Source organism: Lynx canadensis, chromosome C2 (genome assembly GCF_007474595.2).
Source record: "Lynx canadensis isolate LIC74 chromosome C2, mLynCan4.pri.v2, whole genome shotgun sequence".
NCBI lineage: Eukaryota > Metazoa > Chordata > Mammalia > Carnivora > Felidae > Lynx > Lynx canadensis.
The window spans coordinates 111,322,847-111,336,965 of record NC_044311.2 but is presented as its reverse complement, the minus strand read 5'-3'; the positions used below and the strand labels follow the sequence as shown (position 1 = coordinate 111,336,965).

General features: G+C 37.7%; 2 protein-coding genes across 3 annotated transcripts in view; one reads left to right on the top strand and one right to left on the bottom strand.

Moving 5' to 3' along the window:
* Window positions 1-5,705, bottom strand: part of FILIP1L (filamin A interacting protein 1 like) — a 95,391-nt gene extending 89,686 nt beyond the window's left edge. The window contains 2 exon segments of the mRNA XM_030328390.1: window positions 4,547-4,720; window positions 5,448-5,705. Coding sequence (XP_030184250.1) covers window positions 4,547-4,720; window positions 5,448-5,690 — 417 coding nt within the window. The 5' untranslated portion in view covers window positions 5,691-5,705.
* CMSS1 (cms1 ribosomal small subunit homolog) overlaps window positions 1-14,119 on the top strand; it is a 390,723-nt gene that overhangs the window by 117,786 nt on the left and 258,818 nt on the right. The window lies entirely within an intron of this gene.

Genomic DNA, 14,119 nt, shown 5'->3' with positions numbered 1-14,119 from the left:
AAATGAATTGAAGACCTAAGTGTGAGACCTGAAACCATAAAACCCCTAGAAGAGAACACAGGCAGTAATTTTTTGACATCAGCTGTAGCAACATTTTTCTAGATATGTCTTTTAAGGCAAGGGAAACAAAAGCAAAATAAACTATTGGGATTACATCAAAATAAAAAGCTTTGCACTGTGAAGGAAAGCATGAACCAAACAGGAAGACAGCCTACTGAATGGGAGAAAATATTTACAAATGATATTTGATAAGGGGTGAATATTCAAAATATACAACTCAACACCCCCCCCCCAAGTCAATCACATTGAAAAATAAGCAGAGGACCTGAATAGACATTTTTCCAAAGAAGCCATTGAAATGGCCCAGAGACACATGAAATGATGCTCAACATCACTAATCAACTGGGAAATGCAAATCAAAACCACAATGAGCGATCACTTTACACCTGTCAGAATGGCTAAAATCAAAAAGACAAGAATAACAACTGTTGAGGAGGATGTAAAGAAAAAGGAACTCTTGTACACTGCTGGTGGGAATGTAAATTGGTATAGACACTGTGGAATACGGCATGGATCTTTCTCAAGAAATTATAAATTGAAATACCATGTGATCCAATATTTCCGTTACTGGGAAAACTAATTCGGGAGAATATATGCACCCTATGTTTATTGCACTATTGTTTACTATTCTTTGTAGCAAAGATATGGAAGCAGCCTAAGTGTCTATTGAGAGATAAATAGATAAAGAAGGTGTTGTATATATAATATACAATGGAATATTATGCAGCCATAAAAAGTGCTGAGATTTTCATCCTTTACAACAATATAGATGGACCTGGAGGGTATTATGCTAAGGAGAATAAGTCAGACTGAGAAAGACAAATACTTTATGATTTCACTCATATGTGAAATCTAAAAAACAAAGCAAATGAATAACAAAAAGCAGAATCAAACCTATAAAAACAGAATGAACTGATGGTTGCCAGAGGAAAGCATGGTAGGGGGATAGGCAAAATGGGTGAAGAGGGATGGGAGATACAGGCTTCCAGTTATGGAATGGATAAGGGATGGGAATAAAAGGCACAACATAGGAAATACAGTCAATGATATGGCAATAGTGTTGTATGGTGGCAAATGGTAGCTACACTTGTGAGCATAGTATAATGTAAGGAGATTTTGAATCACTCTGTTGTGCAACAGAAACTATTGTAACATTGTATGCCAACTATACTTAAATTAAAAAATATATATTTTAAAGACCTTTGGCTTTTTACCATTTTTACTTAAGCCTCCATCATGCTTCTTTTCATGTCAGGTAGTTTTGGAAGGACTGGATGTTTTGGGGGTCTTACTAACAGGAAATTCATTTGGTTTCACAGTCACTTTTATGTATAGTCAAGCTGTTGCTAGACATCTTGGCATAGGAAAGGCTTCCAGAAATTTATTAGCCACTGTGCCGCCTCACCCAGCCATTGTCAAATAAAGATGAAAGGCCAAAGATTATATCCCAAGATGAATATGTCCTTTGGTTCCCAGCACTGGAAGTTTATGGATTGAAAGAAGAAAGTTTCAAAATATCTGGAGCCAAAAGCTAGTCAGTCAATGAAAATTTCCCTTTCAGTTCCTGGCTTCAGAATTTCTGCTTCTAAGTAAGCTTTTTACTTTCATGTAAGCCCATCTATGTGTTGAAGAGTATGTTAGTTAATTTAACATTTTTCTGTATTTTTTAGTAATACAATTTCAAAGGATATGTAGTCCACAATGTTACTGAAATGGAATTTCTTTATGTTCTACATGACTAATTCATACTCTTCCTCTGGATCTTGGGTTGCCTGATTCTTCTATCTTAATTTGATCTTCCATTATACTCTCTGATAGTGCTTTGTGGTTTTCACCATAGAAATCAATATTATATATAGTTGTATACTTACTTTCTGTCACTCTCTTAGACATTAAATATGCCAAAGAAGCACAACTATTTTTATACATCAACTCTTCAGTAAAATTTTTTTAAGTGTATTTATTTATTTTGAGAGAGTGAGAGAGGACACATGAGTGGAGGTGGGGCAAAGAGAGGGAGAGACAGAATCCCAAGCAGGCTCCATGCTTTCAGCACATGGAGCTGAAACATGAGGCTCAAAATCATGAACTGTGAGATCGTGACCTGAGCCAATATGAAGAGTCAAACGCTTAACTGACTGAACCATCCAGGAGCCCAACTCTTCAGTAAATATTAAATAAAAGAATAAAATGAAATTTAAAAGCTAAATTATACAGTTGCTTAAAACAAGTAGTTTAAGAACTGTCCTAAGGAGTTGCTAACAAGATATGCAGATTATTTTATTACAGTACCCTGATAAATCCAAAATATATTTTTCTTGATATCTTTTTTGGAAGAACTAAGAATATGTTAGGCAATTAACTTCAATATCTTTTTTTTAAGGGAACTTCTAATATAGAACCCTAGTTTGGAAAGGAATAGGAGGTAAAAAGTGTTATAGACTCTGAGTTCTTATGTCTTCTCTTTCTCTTGACAGCCCAGCTACCCTGTCACTCCATTCCTGTTCTTCTAGCTCACATGCCTCTACCAGTCTTTCATCTTAAGTCATTGTTCCTACCATGTGACGTAACTGAGAGCAGTGAGTTCTTCTAAGCAATTTTGCCTTAAGTATAGATGAATCCCCTTTAGTTTGGTTAAGATTGTTACATTTTTCAAAAAGAGCGTTGTGAAGAAAATAAAAGGTCATGGGATGTTAACACCCCAGGATGGGAAAAAGCGAAAGAAGAATAATTATTCAGCATGCAGATCCTTATTCTGCAGTAATTCAGGTACAGCCATGGATGGTCTTGGTGAGAAAGCTGCCTAGGGAATCCTACTTAAAATTCCCCCGTATTGTTTATTCTCTGGATACTTCCCCTTGCCTCATTACGTCCTCGATAGAAAAAGAGGGCAGACAACTGAACTGTTGGGTAACTAGACTTATGTGGGCTTCAAGGGATGATGGATAGACTGATAACTGAGGAGGGAGAAACCTATAAGGCAGCAGTAGAAGGCAAGAGAAGAAAAGTGCGCAAATCATGGAAGTGAGAACGTGAGAAGTGTGTATACATAGGGGAGTATGTATGTGTATGTGTTGTGGGAATAATCAAATACAGTTGGATTTGTAAAGGGCTAAATTATAGATAACTTTCAGGGACAAGCATTTGTAGAGAGTCAGGTTATTTCCAACTTTGCATGTGTTTAATAGAATTATTTTGAAACTAAAGCTTTTCCTAGTCATTTCAGTGTAAGTTTGGAATCATTCCATTCATTTCACACTGAAGTATTGAGGGGTTGTCCCATTTTTGGAGTTTTTTAAGGATATTTTCAGCGATCATCAGTTTGCATTTGCACTTATATGGGTTGGGGAATTTGTGCCCAATGCTGTTTCACAGTCACTATGTTGGGAGCCAGGATACGGTTTTAACACTCTTGACTTGAATGAAGCTTCAGCTCCTCTTTCTCAAATTTGGATTAAAGTGCAAGTCAACAGACTTTGGGTGGTCTCACCTTCACCCCTCAGAGAAGCAAATCCACATGACCAAACTCCTTCACAATTTGGCAAGACAGTAGTCTTCTCTCATGAGACACCCAAGACAAGAATAGCAAGGACATTGGAGGTCAGTCCTGAGGTAGGTTGCCAGAGCTTATGTGGGGGAAATTTGTCCAAAACTTGCTTTCACTCTCTCCAGCCTTAACTCATGCTCCTAGTTGTTTCCCTTTTATAAAAATGAAAAATTATGAAATTTTCCATTGAGGTCTCGGAGGAAAATAGAAGAATAAAATAAGGATGCCAAAGAGTTTTAGAAATGTCAGCAAGGAAAAGAGCAAGCAGTACCACATCTTCATGTAGTGGTGGCCATGTTGGGACTTTTCCTCTTTGCCATTGTCATTGCTGGGCACTCTTGATAGGGGAAGATCTTTGCTGTTATTAAACTTTTGAAGGAAAAAGAGGATAGCACTCATCTAAAATACATGCTTTCTAAAACTCCATTTCTTGGACAGTTCTTCAGATCATTTCCATTCATGCTCAGAATTTCTATGACATAATACCTCAGTGTTTTCAAAGAAATTAACCTCTGTGCTTGAGCTTTATCTGTTTTTTATTATAGCCTGTATAGCCTTCAAATCCCCAGAAGTGCCATCCCGTGTGTGTGTGTGTGTGTGTGTGTGTGTGTGTGTGTGTGTGTGTGTATGTGTCTGGGTGTCTGTGTCTCTATGTGAGTGTGTGTGTGTGAGAGAGAGAGAAATTCTCTTGCATTTGTCAGCTTTCAGTCTCATGTCAGGGAACAAACCTACTGGAAACATCCTGTATGATTTATTCTCCTTTTCTTTCCTGTAGAACATGTAGTATTTATCTAGTTGGGAAGATTTTAAATGTGTTAGAACACAAAACTGTAAATAATCAAAAAAGAATTATATGTCATGCTCACCTGCCAGGCCTAGTGCTTGGCTGGCTAGTGAACTTTTCCACCTTCCAGGTGCACACCCCGATGTGATACATACCTCATTCATTGGTTTTTCATAGATGTCCTCCTGCCAAGGGGCAGATTTTGCTTGAAAAGCATCTCGCTGGAGAGCCTCTAACACCTTTTTTGGAGTGACAAACCCATACTGAGCTTCCAGCAAAGCCAAGTCCATTTTTTCAGCCTTTAAAATGCCTATGACTTCATCTCGAGCCTGTAGGAACAAAAGGCATTTCAGAAAGCTTGCTTTATCTACCAGCAGTCTCTGAAAGTGATCTCTTGTGAGAATTGAGTGCTTTTTTCTTCTATTTCAAATATAAACAAATCATATTTGTTTATATTGCCTTTTACAAAAGGTTGCAAAACTATGTCCCTTCATCCTTCTTATAATCTAATTATACATTAATAATATTTGAAAAGTGATCACTGTGCAACATGGGGGAGACTCAACATTTTTTACTGTTTGACAAGCAGATAACGTGATACTCTTTCTATGGGCTGACATGTAACATTTTCAAGGGTAAGAAATAAGATTCTCCTATATGTATAGTAGCTGTTTTTAATTTTTTATGCAGGTTAATAATGCTAGGGCAAGTCTAGGAGCCAGTTCACATGGGGTATAAAAGTGCCTTTTGTTATTTAAAGCAATCCGGAAGTTGTCTGGTATTATTCATACATGCCTGTGCACTGAAGCTCATGAGCAGCACGGGCAAAGGATGTGATCTTTCACGTGTTGCTTGCCAATTGCATGTCATAATGAGAGCCCTTTTACGTAGGATTAATTGCCCTTCCAGTTGGCAGAAGACAATTATGTGTATGTGTACTTTCTTTCATGTACATACAGGTATGAACCACAGATCATCTATTTCCGTGGCAGCATACACACCAAATTCACAAGCAGCCTTCTCCTTGAATGTAGGGATAATTTTAAGCCAGCTGACCTGTAGTTCTCCTTCCAGAATGCTCAGAAGAAATAATAGATCATCTCTTGAGAGGTCCTCTCCTTGGTGACCGATACCACCGTGTGACTTAGGACAGGGAAGAATTGCCTCCGACTCACTGGTGGGGTCTTTGTCTTGCTGCCTCTGCTTCATGTCCTCAGGCCCTTGGAAACCATGGCCTTTACTATGTCTTGGAAACTGCTTTGGGGCTGAGCCCTCTGTGTCACTGCTTCTGGAACGCATTCTTTAAAGCCTGAAAAGAAGGAAAACAATTTGTAACTCCTAATGGAAGTGGAGTTTTAATAAGGGCACCTATTACTGCTTTAACAGGTCTGCACTCTTGCTCTATTTACCTCAGCCAAAGACTCGATCTTTCTGAAGTCTACAACAGAGAATGGCATTAGCAGATTCATAAATCACAGTTTTATTTACACTTCTGTTTTTAAAATCAACATTTTAAAAAGGTGTTCTGCTTTGATGAAGGCCACTTATGTCCATGGGTAAACAGACTATATTTGAACTTCATCCACCAAGTATTTCATCTCCGGGATCCAGGTCATGCCTCTAACCACAGCCCAAGTGTTTACTGGAGTTAAGATGTACTTAACACAATTGTAAAATAGTAAATTTGCTAATTGTTCTAACTTTCTGCAGATTCACATTATAGTATTTCCTTTGGAAGCTTTAAAAATTTTTGAAATTTCTTAATCTTTGGTGCTTTAAGATAGAAGCATCAGAATTACTGCTAGAAAATACTTTGGGTTACATTGTTTTGACAAGGAAGTCCAATATTAAAGGAATGAAGCCTTGGTCTCTGGCTGTATCCCTGACATTCTGCTAAAATCCCACATCTATCCTTGGATACGTCAAGGATTTATTGTTAGGACACTTATCTCCAAAACAAGAGACAATGCTGCCTATAGTAGTTGGCCACTATGGAAAATATAAAATAAATGCATATTTGAGGGACACATTAGCTCACATCTGATTATATTATTATCCAAATTATAATAGCAAGAAAAATTGTTCCAGCTTTGAGGTTTTTAATGAAAAGACAGTTTGCATTTTTTTCAGTTTTAGAAAAAATGCTACAGTGAATATTACATTTTTTTTTCCTGTGTACATTTCTCCTTTAGGGTATAGGAGTGGGATTTTGGGGGTGCATAGTGTATGTTCTCTTTACATTTAGTCGATTTATCAATTTTTAAATTAATTTTTTTCCTTATAATTTGCATTAGACACCAAAACTTGATCAGTGACAGTAGAAAAGAGTGTGAAGACCGTGGACTCTGGGACCACACTGCCTGAGTTCAAATCCCCACTTCATTATTTGTTGGCTGTAAAACTTTGGGGAAGTTACTTAATACCTCTGTGCCTCACTTTTATCATCTGTAGAATGACAATGATAGAATGTTTGTAACCTAAAGTTGCTGTGAGGGTTACATGTCCGCACACATCAGATATTTGCAACATGCCTGGTAGAAAATTGGCACTCTAAATAAACATTAGCTTTTATTATTAATATCATTATTAACTTTATTTTTATTTCCCCAAATTGTACAGTGAGTCTATATGCCTTTATAGTTAGGAAAAAATTTCAAGAAGAAAAGCAAGTATATTTGATTATCTCTGTCATCTAATGAGGTGTGAGGTATGAATACAGAAGGGGGAAGAAAAGATTACAAGAATAGCTTTGTGTCTTTGCTGGGTACTCTGTTTAAGAAATAATTCTCGGGGGTGGGGGGCGCCTGGGTGGCTCAGTCAGTTAAGCGTCTGACTTTGGCTCAGGTCATGATCTCACAGCTTGTGGGTTCGAGCCCCACGTCAGGCTCTGTGCTGACAGCTCAGAGCCTGGAGCCTGCTTCGGATTCTGTGTCTCCCTGTCTCTCTGCCCCTCCCCTGCTCACACTCTGTCTGTCTCTCAAAAAATAAATAAGCATTAAAAAAAAAAAAAAAAGAAAGAAATCTCCGGACGCCTGGGTGACTTTGTCAGTTAAGCGTCCTACTTCAGCGCAGCTCAGCTCAGCTCATGATCTCAGTTTGTGAGTCCGAGCCCTGCATCAGGTTCTGCTAACAGCTGGAAGCTTGGAGCCTGCTTCCGATTCTGTGTCTCCCTCGCTCTCTGCCCCTCCCCCACTTGCACTCTGTCTCTCTTTCTCAAAAATAAACAAACATTAAAAAAAAATTAAAAATTTAGGGGAGCCTGGGTGGCTTAGTCAGTTGGGCGCCTGACTTCAGCTCAAGTCATTATCTCGAGGTCTGTGAGTTGGAGCCCCATGTCGGGCTCTGTGCTGACAGCTCAGAACCTGGAGCCTGCTTCGGATTCTGTGTCTCCCTCTCTCTCTGCCCCTTCCCCTCTTGCACTCTGTTTCTTTCTCTGTCTCAAAAATAAAATAAACATTCAAAATTAAAAGAAAAGAAAAATAATTCTCACCAGCCTCAATTTGCTGGCACCACTTGGGAGACCTGAGTGTCAGAATAGTTTAGAAACCTTGAGGACTTCAAAGCCAGCCAGCTAGGCCTTGTTCATCCCTCATCCATCCTTCAACAAGCATTTACTGAAAGTGTGTCATGTGCTTTGTTGATTATTTATGGTGTGGCTTTCTTGCTTCCCTTAATACAAATGATACACTTTTACTTAAAAGTTTATAGAAATAGTTCCTAAAACCGGGATCATGAGAAGTGCACTGAACAAGAAGTCAGATGAAAAGAATTATTTCATGAGGCACCCAGATGGCTCAGTTGGTTAAGCATCTGACTCTTGATGTTGGCTCGGGTCATGATCTTACCACTTGTTGGTTTGAACCCCGTGTTGGGCTCTAGCACTGGCAGCACAGAGCCTGCTTGACATTCTCTTTTTCTCCATCTCTCTCTGCCCTTTCCCCACTCACACTCTCCCTCTCTCTCTCAAAATAAATAAACATTTTTTTAAAAAGAAAATTTATTCACAAATCACCTGTGGGACTTAATTAAAACATTGACCCTCTGTAAGCCCAGTGTCCTTATTTGTGAAGTGAGGGAGATGGGGAGGTGATCTCTATGACCCCTTTCCCCTATAGTATATGACAATACTTGCCAGTGTGCCTTTCTTCTAGCATAGGCTATCAGTAGTATATTTAGAAGAGACAGATTTGTGGATCTGTGTCTTACAGAAATCCACAGAAATCTAAATGCTACAGGGGATGATAATTTCCACAAGAAAGAGATTACAGTTAGAAGACAGTCCTTAATGAAATAATCCCAGTAAGAATTTTCAGCTGAGAATTTGTTTTTTAAGTCTCCCCATAACAATCAAGCTATAAAAGCAGAACTTGAAGGTGTTTATTGTCTTACGTGTTTATTATTTATATAATAAATATACATATTTATGTTTATATATATTATATATATGTTATATATAATATATGTATTATATATACTATATTGTTAATATATAATATATATTATATTGTTAATATATATGATATATATTATATGTTATATATGTTATATATATATTATATATGTAATATATATATAATATGTATACATATTATACATATGTATACATATTATTATATGTTTTGTCAGCAGTAGGCCAACATCGCTGATAACTAGTGAAACACTTTGCTTCGAAGTTGCGGTTTGAAACATTCACTTTCAAATTTTTCCGAGTCACATAATGTGTTTTCTCTACAAGTTATCATTCTCACTTCCCTCTATCACACATTCACTCTATTAGACATTGGAAATTGAAAGATGGTGGTGGTGGTAATGATGATAGCTAATACTTATTGAACACTTACTACATGCCAGGTATTCTTCTAAGCATTTTACATAACTCATTCAGTTCTTGCAGCAACTCTATGGAGTAGGTAAGATTCTTCTCTCCATTTATGGTAAAGAAATGGAGGCACAGCTAACTTACTGAAGGTTGCACAGCTAGTACCTGGCAGAACTGCGATTTGAATCCAGGCAACCTGGCTGCAGAACCTGTACTCATAAAAATCATGCCATAATGCTATTATGCTGTACTGCCAAAGGCAAACAGTTACAGATACTTTGTGGAATGAATATAGACACCCTATCTGAAACATACTTATAGCCTTGCTAAGTAATTACAGTACAGATGAACAATCATCGGGGGTAGTAGTTATCACAGATTCTTCCCTAGATAGCCAAGAAAGAATTCATTTATTTGAGAAAAGCAAAGCATAGAGAAGTATATTTTTGTGTAGGGATGGAAGGTTGAGGTTCTGTGGGAGATATGACTGTGGAAAACCCCATTATATGTATGTGTTTATAAATAATGTATATACATTAGCATAGTATATGCTATGTACCTTATGAAAACTTGTATATAATGTACCTTTTGAAAACATTCAAAAATAAAAATGAAAAGTATCAGTTAAAAATTATATATCTAATTATTTTCTCCTACCCTATTGAGTTGTCTTAAACATCCCAGGAGAACCCTTGCTCTGGCCTATAGGAATAATGGAAGGTTCTTAACATAGACTAGATCTATTTAAAACAAATAAATATTGTACTGGCTTCAACAGCACATGAACTAAAAAATTGATAAAATAGATAATTAAGTGCCACTTTATTTATAGATTTACTCACACATGAAGGACAGGGCCATCCATGTCTTCTGTCCAATATTATTAATCTCCATTTGCATCTCCCATGGGGTATCTGACCTGGTGCTTCATACATAATGGGTATTCCACAAGGTGACTGGTTTGCTTCTTCCACTTTGTGGCCTACCCCAAAACTTAGTGGCTAAACAACAATAGTTCAAAATTCTGTGGGTCATTCTGTGGCTTAAGTCATCTTGCAGCTCAACTGGGCTTGGATGGTCTAAGATGACCTTATTCACATATCTGTCTGTCAGCCAGTTGGGCTAGGAGACCTCAGCTGGATCATCTTATCTCTACTCCTGCTCCACTGGGCTCTCAAGCTCTGGTAGGCTAGACCAGATTTCTCCACATGGTGGTCTCAGGGCAGCATTGCAAAAGTATGAGAGCTGAAACTTTAAGGTCTCGTTTTTATTGGTGAGACAGCATCACAAAGGCCAGCCCCAATTTAAGAAGTGGAGTAGTAGATTTCACCTCTTGATGGTTGCAGCTGTAAGGTTACATTTCAGAGGAATGGGAAAAGTAAACTACAGCCATTTTTTAAAAACTGTAGGTCTACAACACTTACAGATCCAGATTTTTGAGAAAATTGAATAAATGTCTAGTTTTAAAGAAGTAAAATCTATTTAGTTCTTCTTTTAGTTTCTCAGAAGCTAAGGTTTTGTGGAGGTTTTGGGTTTTTTTGTTTGTTTTTTTAAATTATTTTTATGATGCGTTCCTGTGCTTTCTCTTACCCACATATTCGTATGTGGAACAATAGCCTATTGATAAGCATCAACTTGTATTCTGCTAATCAATAAGGATTTCTCCAGATTTTATCCAAGGTATGCCTTCCAGAATTCCAAGATTATAGAAGTTTCTATAATCTCATTTTATGCTTAGCATAAGCTTAAGCAATGCTTAGCAGAGTAGTTTGCTAACCATTGCTCATGAGTACCCTTTGAGTTTAAGGCAAGCCAAGCTGCTGCAGAAAATTTGATTAAAAGTTTGTACACATCCCAGCTTCCCTTGCCTCACTTTTAAGGTGAGTTAGGTGAAATCTGCCAGGAGACCGCAAATCCTTTGGCAGTGATGACATTTATAAGTGATAAAAATGAAATGACCTGGAATATATTGACACTTTGTTTATTCTTTTTAAAGTGATTAGGGTTTTTCAAAAACTGCTAATCCTCTTTGGGGGCCGGAGCTGGTAGCATCAGTGTTCTTGATGGCACACACATTGCATTTGTGAACAGACCCATCATGAGCAGACTTCTGGTCTACTGAGGTGTTATATGTCTCCGCATGTTTACAGTGGTGGAGTTTCCTTGCCCTTCTGCCAACAACCACAAAATGATCAGTAATGAGAAGTAATTAAGTATCAAGAGGAAGAAAACAAAGACATGAATTTCATGATACTTCATGCTTTGTATTATCAGTGACTTCATTGTTTCTCTTGGCAAAATTTTAATGCATCTGTGCTTGGCCCAGGGGTGTGTACTGAGGAAAAGAAAAATTTTGTAATAGCAACAGTGGTTTGGGATTTTCAGGTTAAAAAAAAACAAAAAAAAAAAACAAAAAAAAAAACTAATGGAAAGTTGCTTTTGTTTATACCAAATAATGATGCCTTACTCTTTTCATAAAGTGCTGGCAGTGACCTAATGCCTGATGGTTTTGCAAGGAGAAATCCTGCTTAGTTGCCAGTTTAACACAGCCCAATGCATTGTTATCTGTGATTATCATAGCTGTAGAATGGCAGCCCTCAGGAGTGTAAGAGAGTGATAGACTGGGATTCAGGAAACCTGGTTTCCGATCTCAGCTCTATTTTAAATAGCCAGATTCTGGGTTGTCACTTCTAAAGTGAAGACATTGGGCTAGGTTGGCCCTAAGAGGTCATTCAGGATGCAACAAGGACCAGGGATTCTTTTCCTTGACTTCTATCCTGTTCCTCACCCCCTAACAGATCCCCTGACAGCAGGATTTGGGCCTGAGACTAGATGATCTCTGAGGTCCTGGGGCTTCCCACTTTAGAATTATGTGATTCTCTGTTGTCTTGTATCTATGGATACAAATACAGTTCATTTGGCCCTGAGAAGCAGATTCTGTTTTGTTTTCCTGTGTGGTGGCCTCGGTCAGTTTTTCTTGGGTTTAAGCTGGTTGAAATCATGGTGGGTCTTGGTAAAGATGTGTCCTTGCAGGAGAAGGACAAGTAAAGAATTTGCAGCTATTTACTTAATTTAAAGAAATGGATAAATATAAATAGTGACCTATTCAATCTACCACCTCCCTTCAACACACACAAACTTCTAGTCAACTCCTTACTATACTATATAAGTTACATTTTCTTAATCATTCTTTATTAATTTTATATATCAAAAGTTGCATACTATACATAATTGGGTGCTGTTTGGATAGTTTAGTCTCCATGTACCTGTTTATTTTCTTGTCTGAATGTTGGAGAAGAGGATATTTAATTTGTATAAAGGAACCTGGAAAAGCCTCAGTAAAAGAAATTGTTTTTGGTCTTGATCACTTACTATATTGAATTAGCTGAGCAAAACTCCGATTTAGGGAAGAAAATATTAGTAATAGTTGTAGCTTACATTTATTCCATACTTAACAAATATAGGCCTGTTCTAAATGCTTTCCTTTGATCAACTCATTTAATCTTCACAAAACTGTTATTCATCCCCATTTTGCAGAGAAGGAAACTGAGGCTTGTAGCTGTTTAGTAACTTGCTGAAGGTCATACTACTAGCAAGTAGTACATCCCAACTTGGGCAGCCTGGATCCAAAGTGTCCAGCACATTACTATGCTATATCTACTTAGGATCTTATAAGAAAGCATACATAGTAAAGGAAAAATCCTAGTTCAACATTGTTATTCACAAACATTTATGAAGTACCTGCTATCCAGGTATTGTGCTAGGTGATTTGTTCTAGCTTATTTTTAGGCTTGGGTGTGGCATAGGCATAGCATAATAAAAGGATTATGAGATTGTGCAGTTAGACAGATCTGGGCTTAAATCACAGCTCCAGTATGTTAGCTCTGTGGCCGTGGACCACACATAGTTACTAAATCTCCCTGAGCCTTCAAATGTAAAATGAAAGTAATGGTACCTGGTAATAGATTTATTGTACATGCTTTGTGAGCAAAGGTCCCCTGTTTATGTCTGTATCCCCAGTGCCCAACAGATTTGGGCATCAGCAAGGATTCACTGATTGATCAAATCATGAAATCCTCAGCAGAGCTGGTTGGCTCTGAGTAGGAACTACTTCATTGTAAAGATGATTCATCTGGCTAGAAATTTAGAAGAATGGTATCAGGTGTACCTCATTTTATTGCATTTCATTTATTATGCTTTGCAGATACTGCGCTCTTTACAAATTCAAGGTTGTGGCAGATCTGTCAAGAAAGTCTGTCAGCACCATTTTTCCAACAGCGTTCCTCACTTTATGTCTCTTGGTCACATTTTGGTAATTCTTGCAATATTTCAGGACTTTTCATTATTATTATATTGTTATGGTGATCTGTAGTCAGTGCTGTTACTCTTGTAATTATTTTGGGTAGCACTAACTGGACCCATTTAAGACAATAAACTTAATCAGTAAATGTTTTGTGTGCCCTAACTGCTCCACTGACCAACCATTTGTCTGTATCTCTCCCTGTCCTCAGGCCTCCCTATTCCCAGAGGCACAATATTAAAACTAATCCAGTCAGTAACCCTCCAGTGGCCTCTGAGTGTTCAAGTGAGAGGAAGAGTTGCACATATCTCAGTAAAAATGATTAAGCTTAGTGAGGAAGGCATGTCAAAAGCTGAAAGGCTGAAAGCTAGACCCCTGTACCAAACAGCCAAGTTGTGAAAGCACAAAAAAAGTTCATGAAGGAAATTTAATGTGTCATATTGAACACAAGAATGGTAAGAAAGCAAAACAGCCTTATTGCTGATATGGAGAAAATTTTAGTGGTCTAGATAGATGGTCACATCAGCCACACCCTTCCCTTATGCCAAAGCATTATCCAGAGAAAGGCCCTAACTTGCTTCATTTGTATAAAGACTGAGAGAGGTGAGG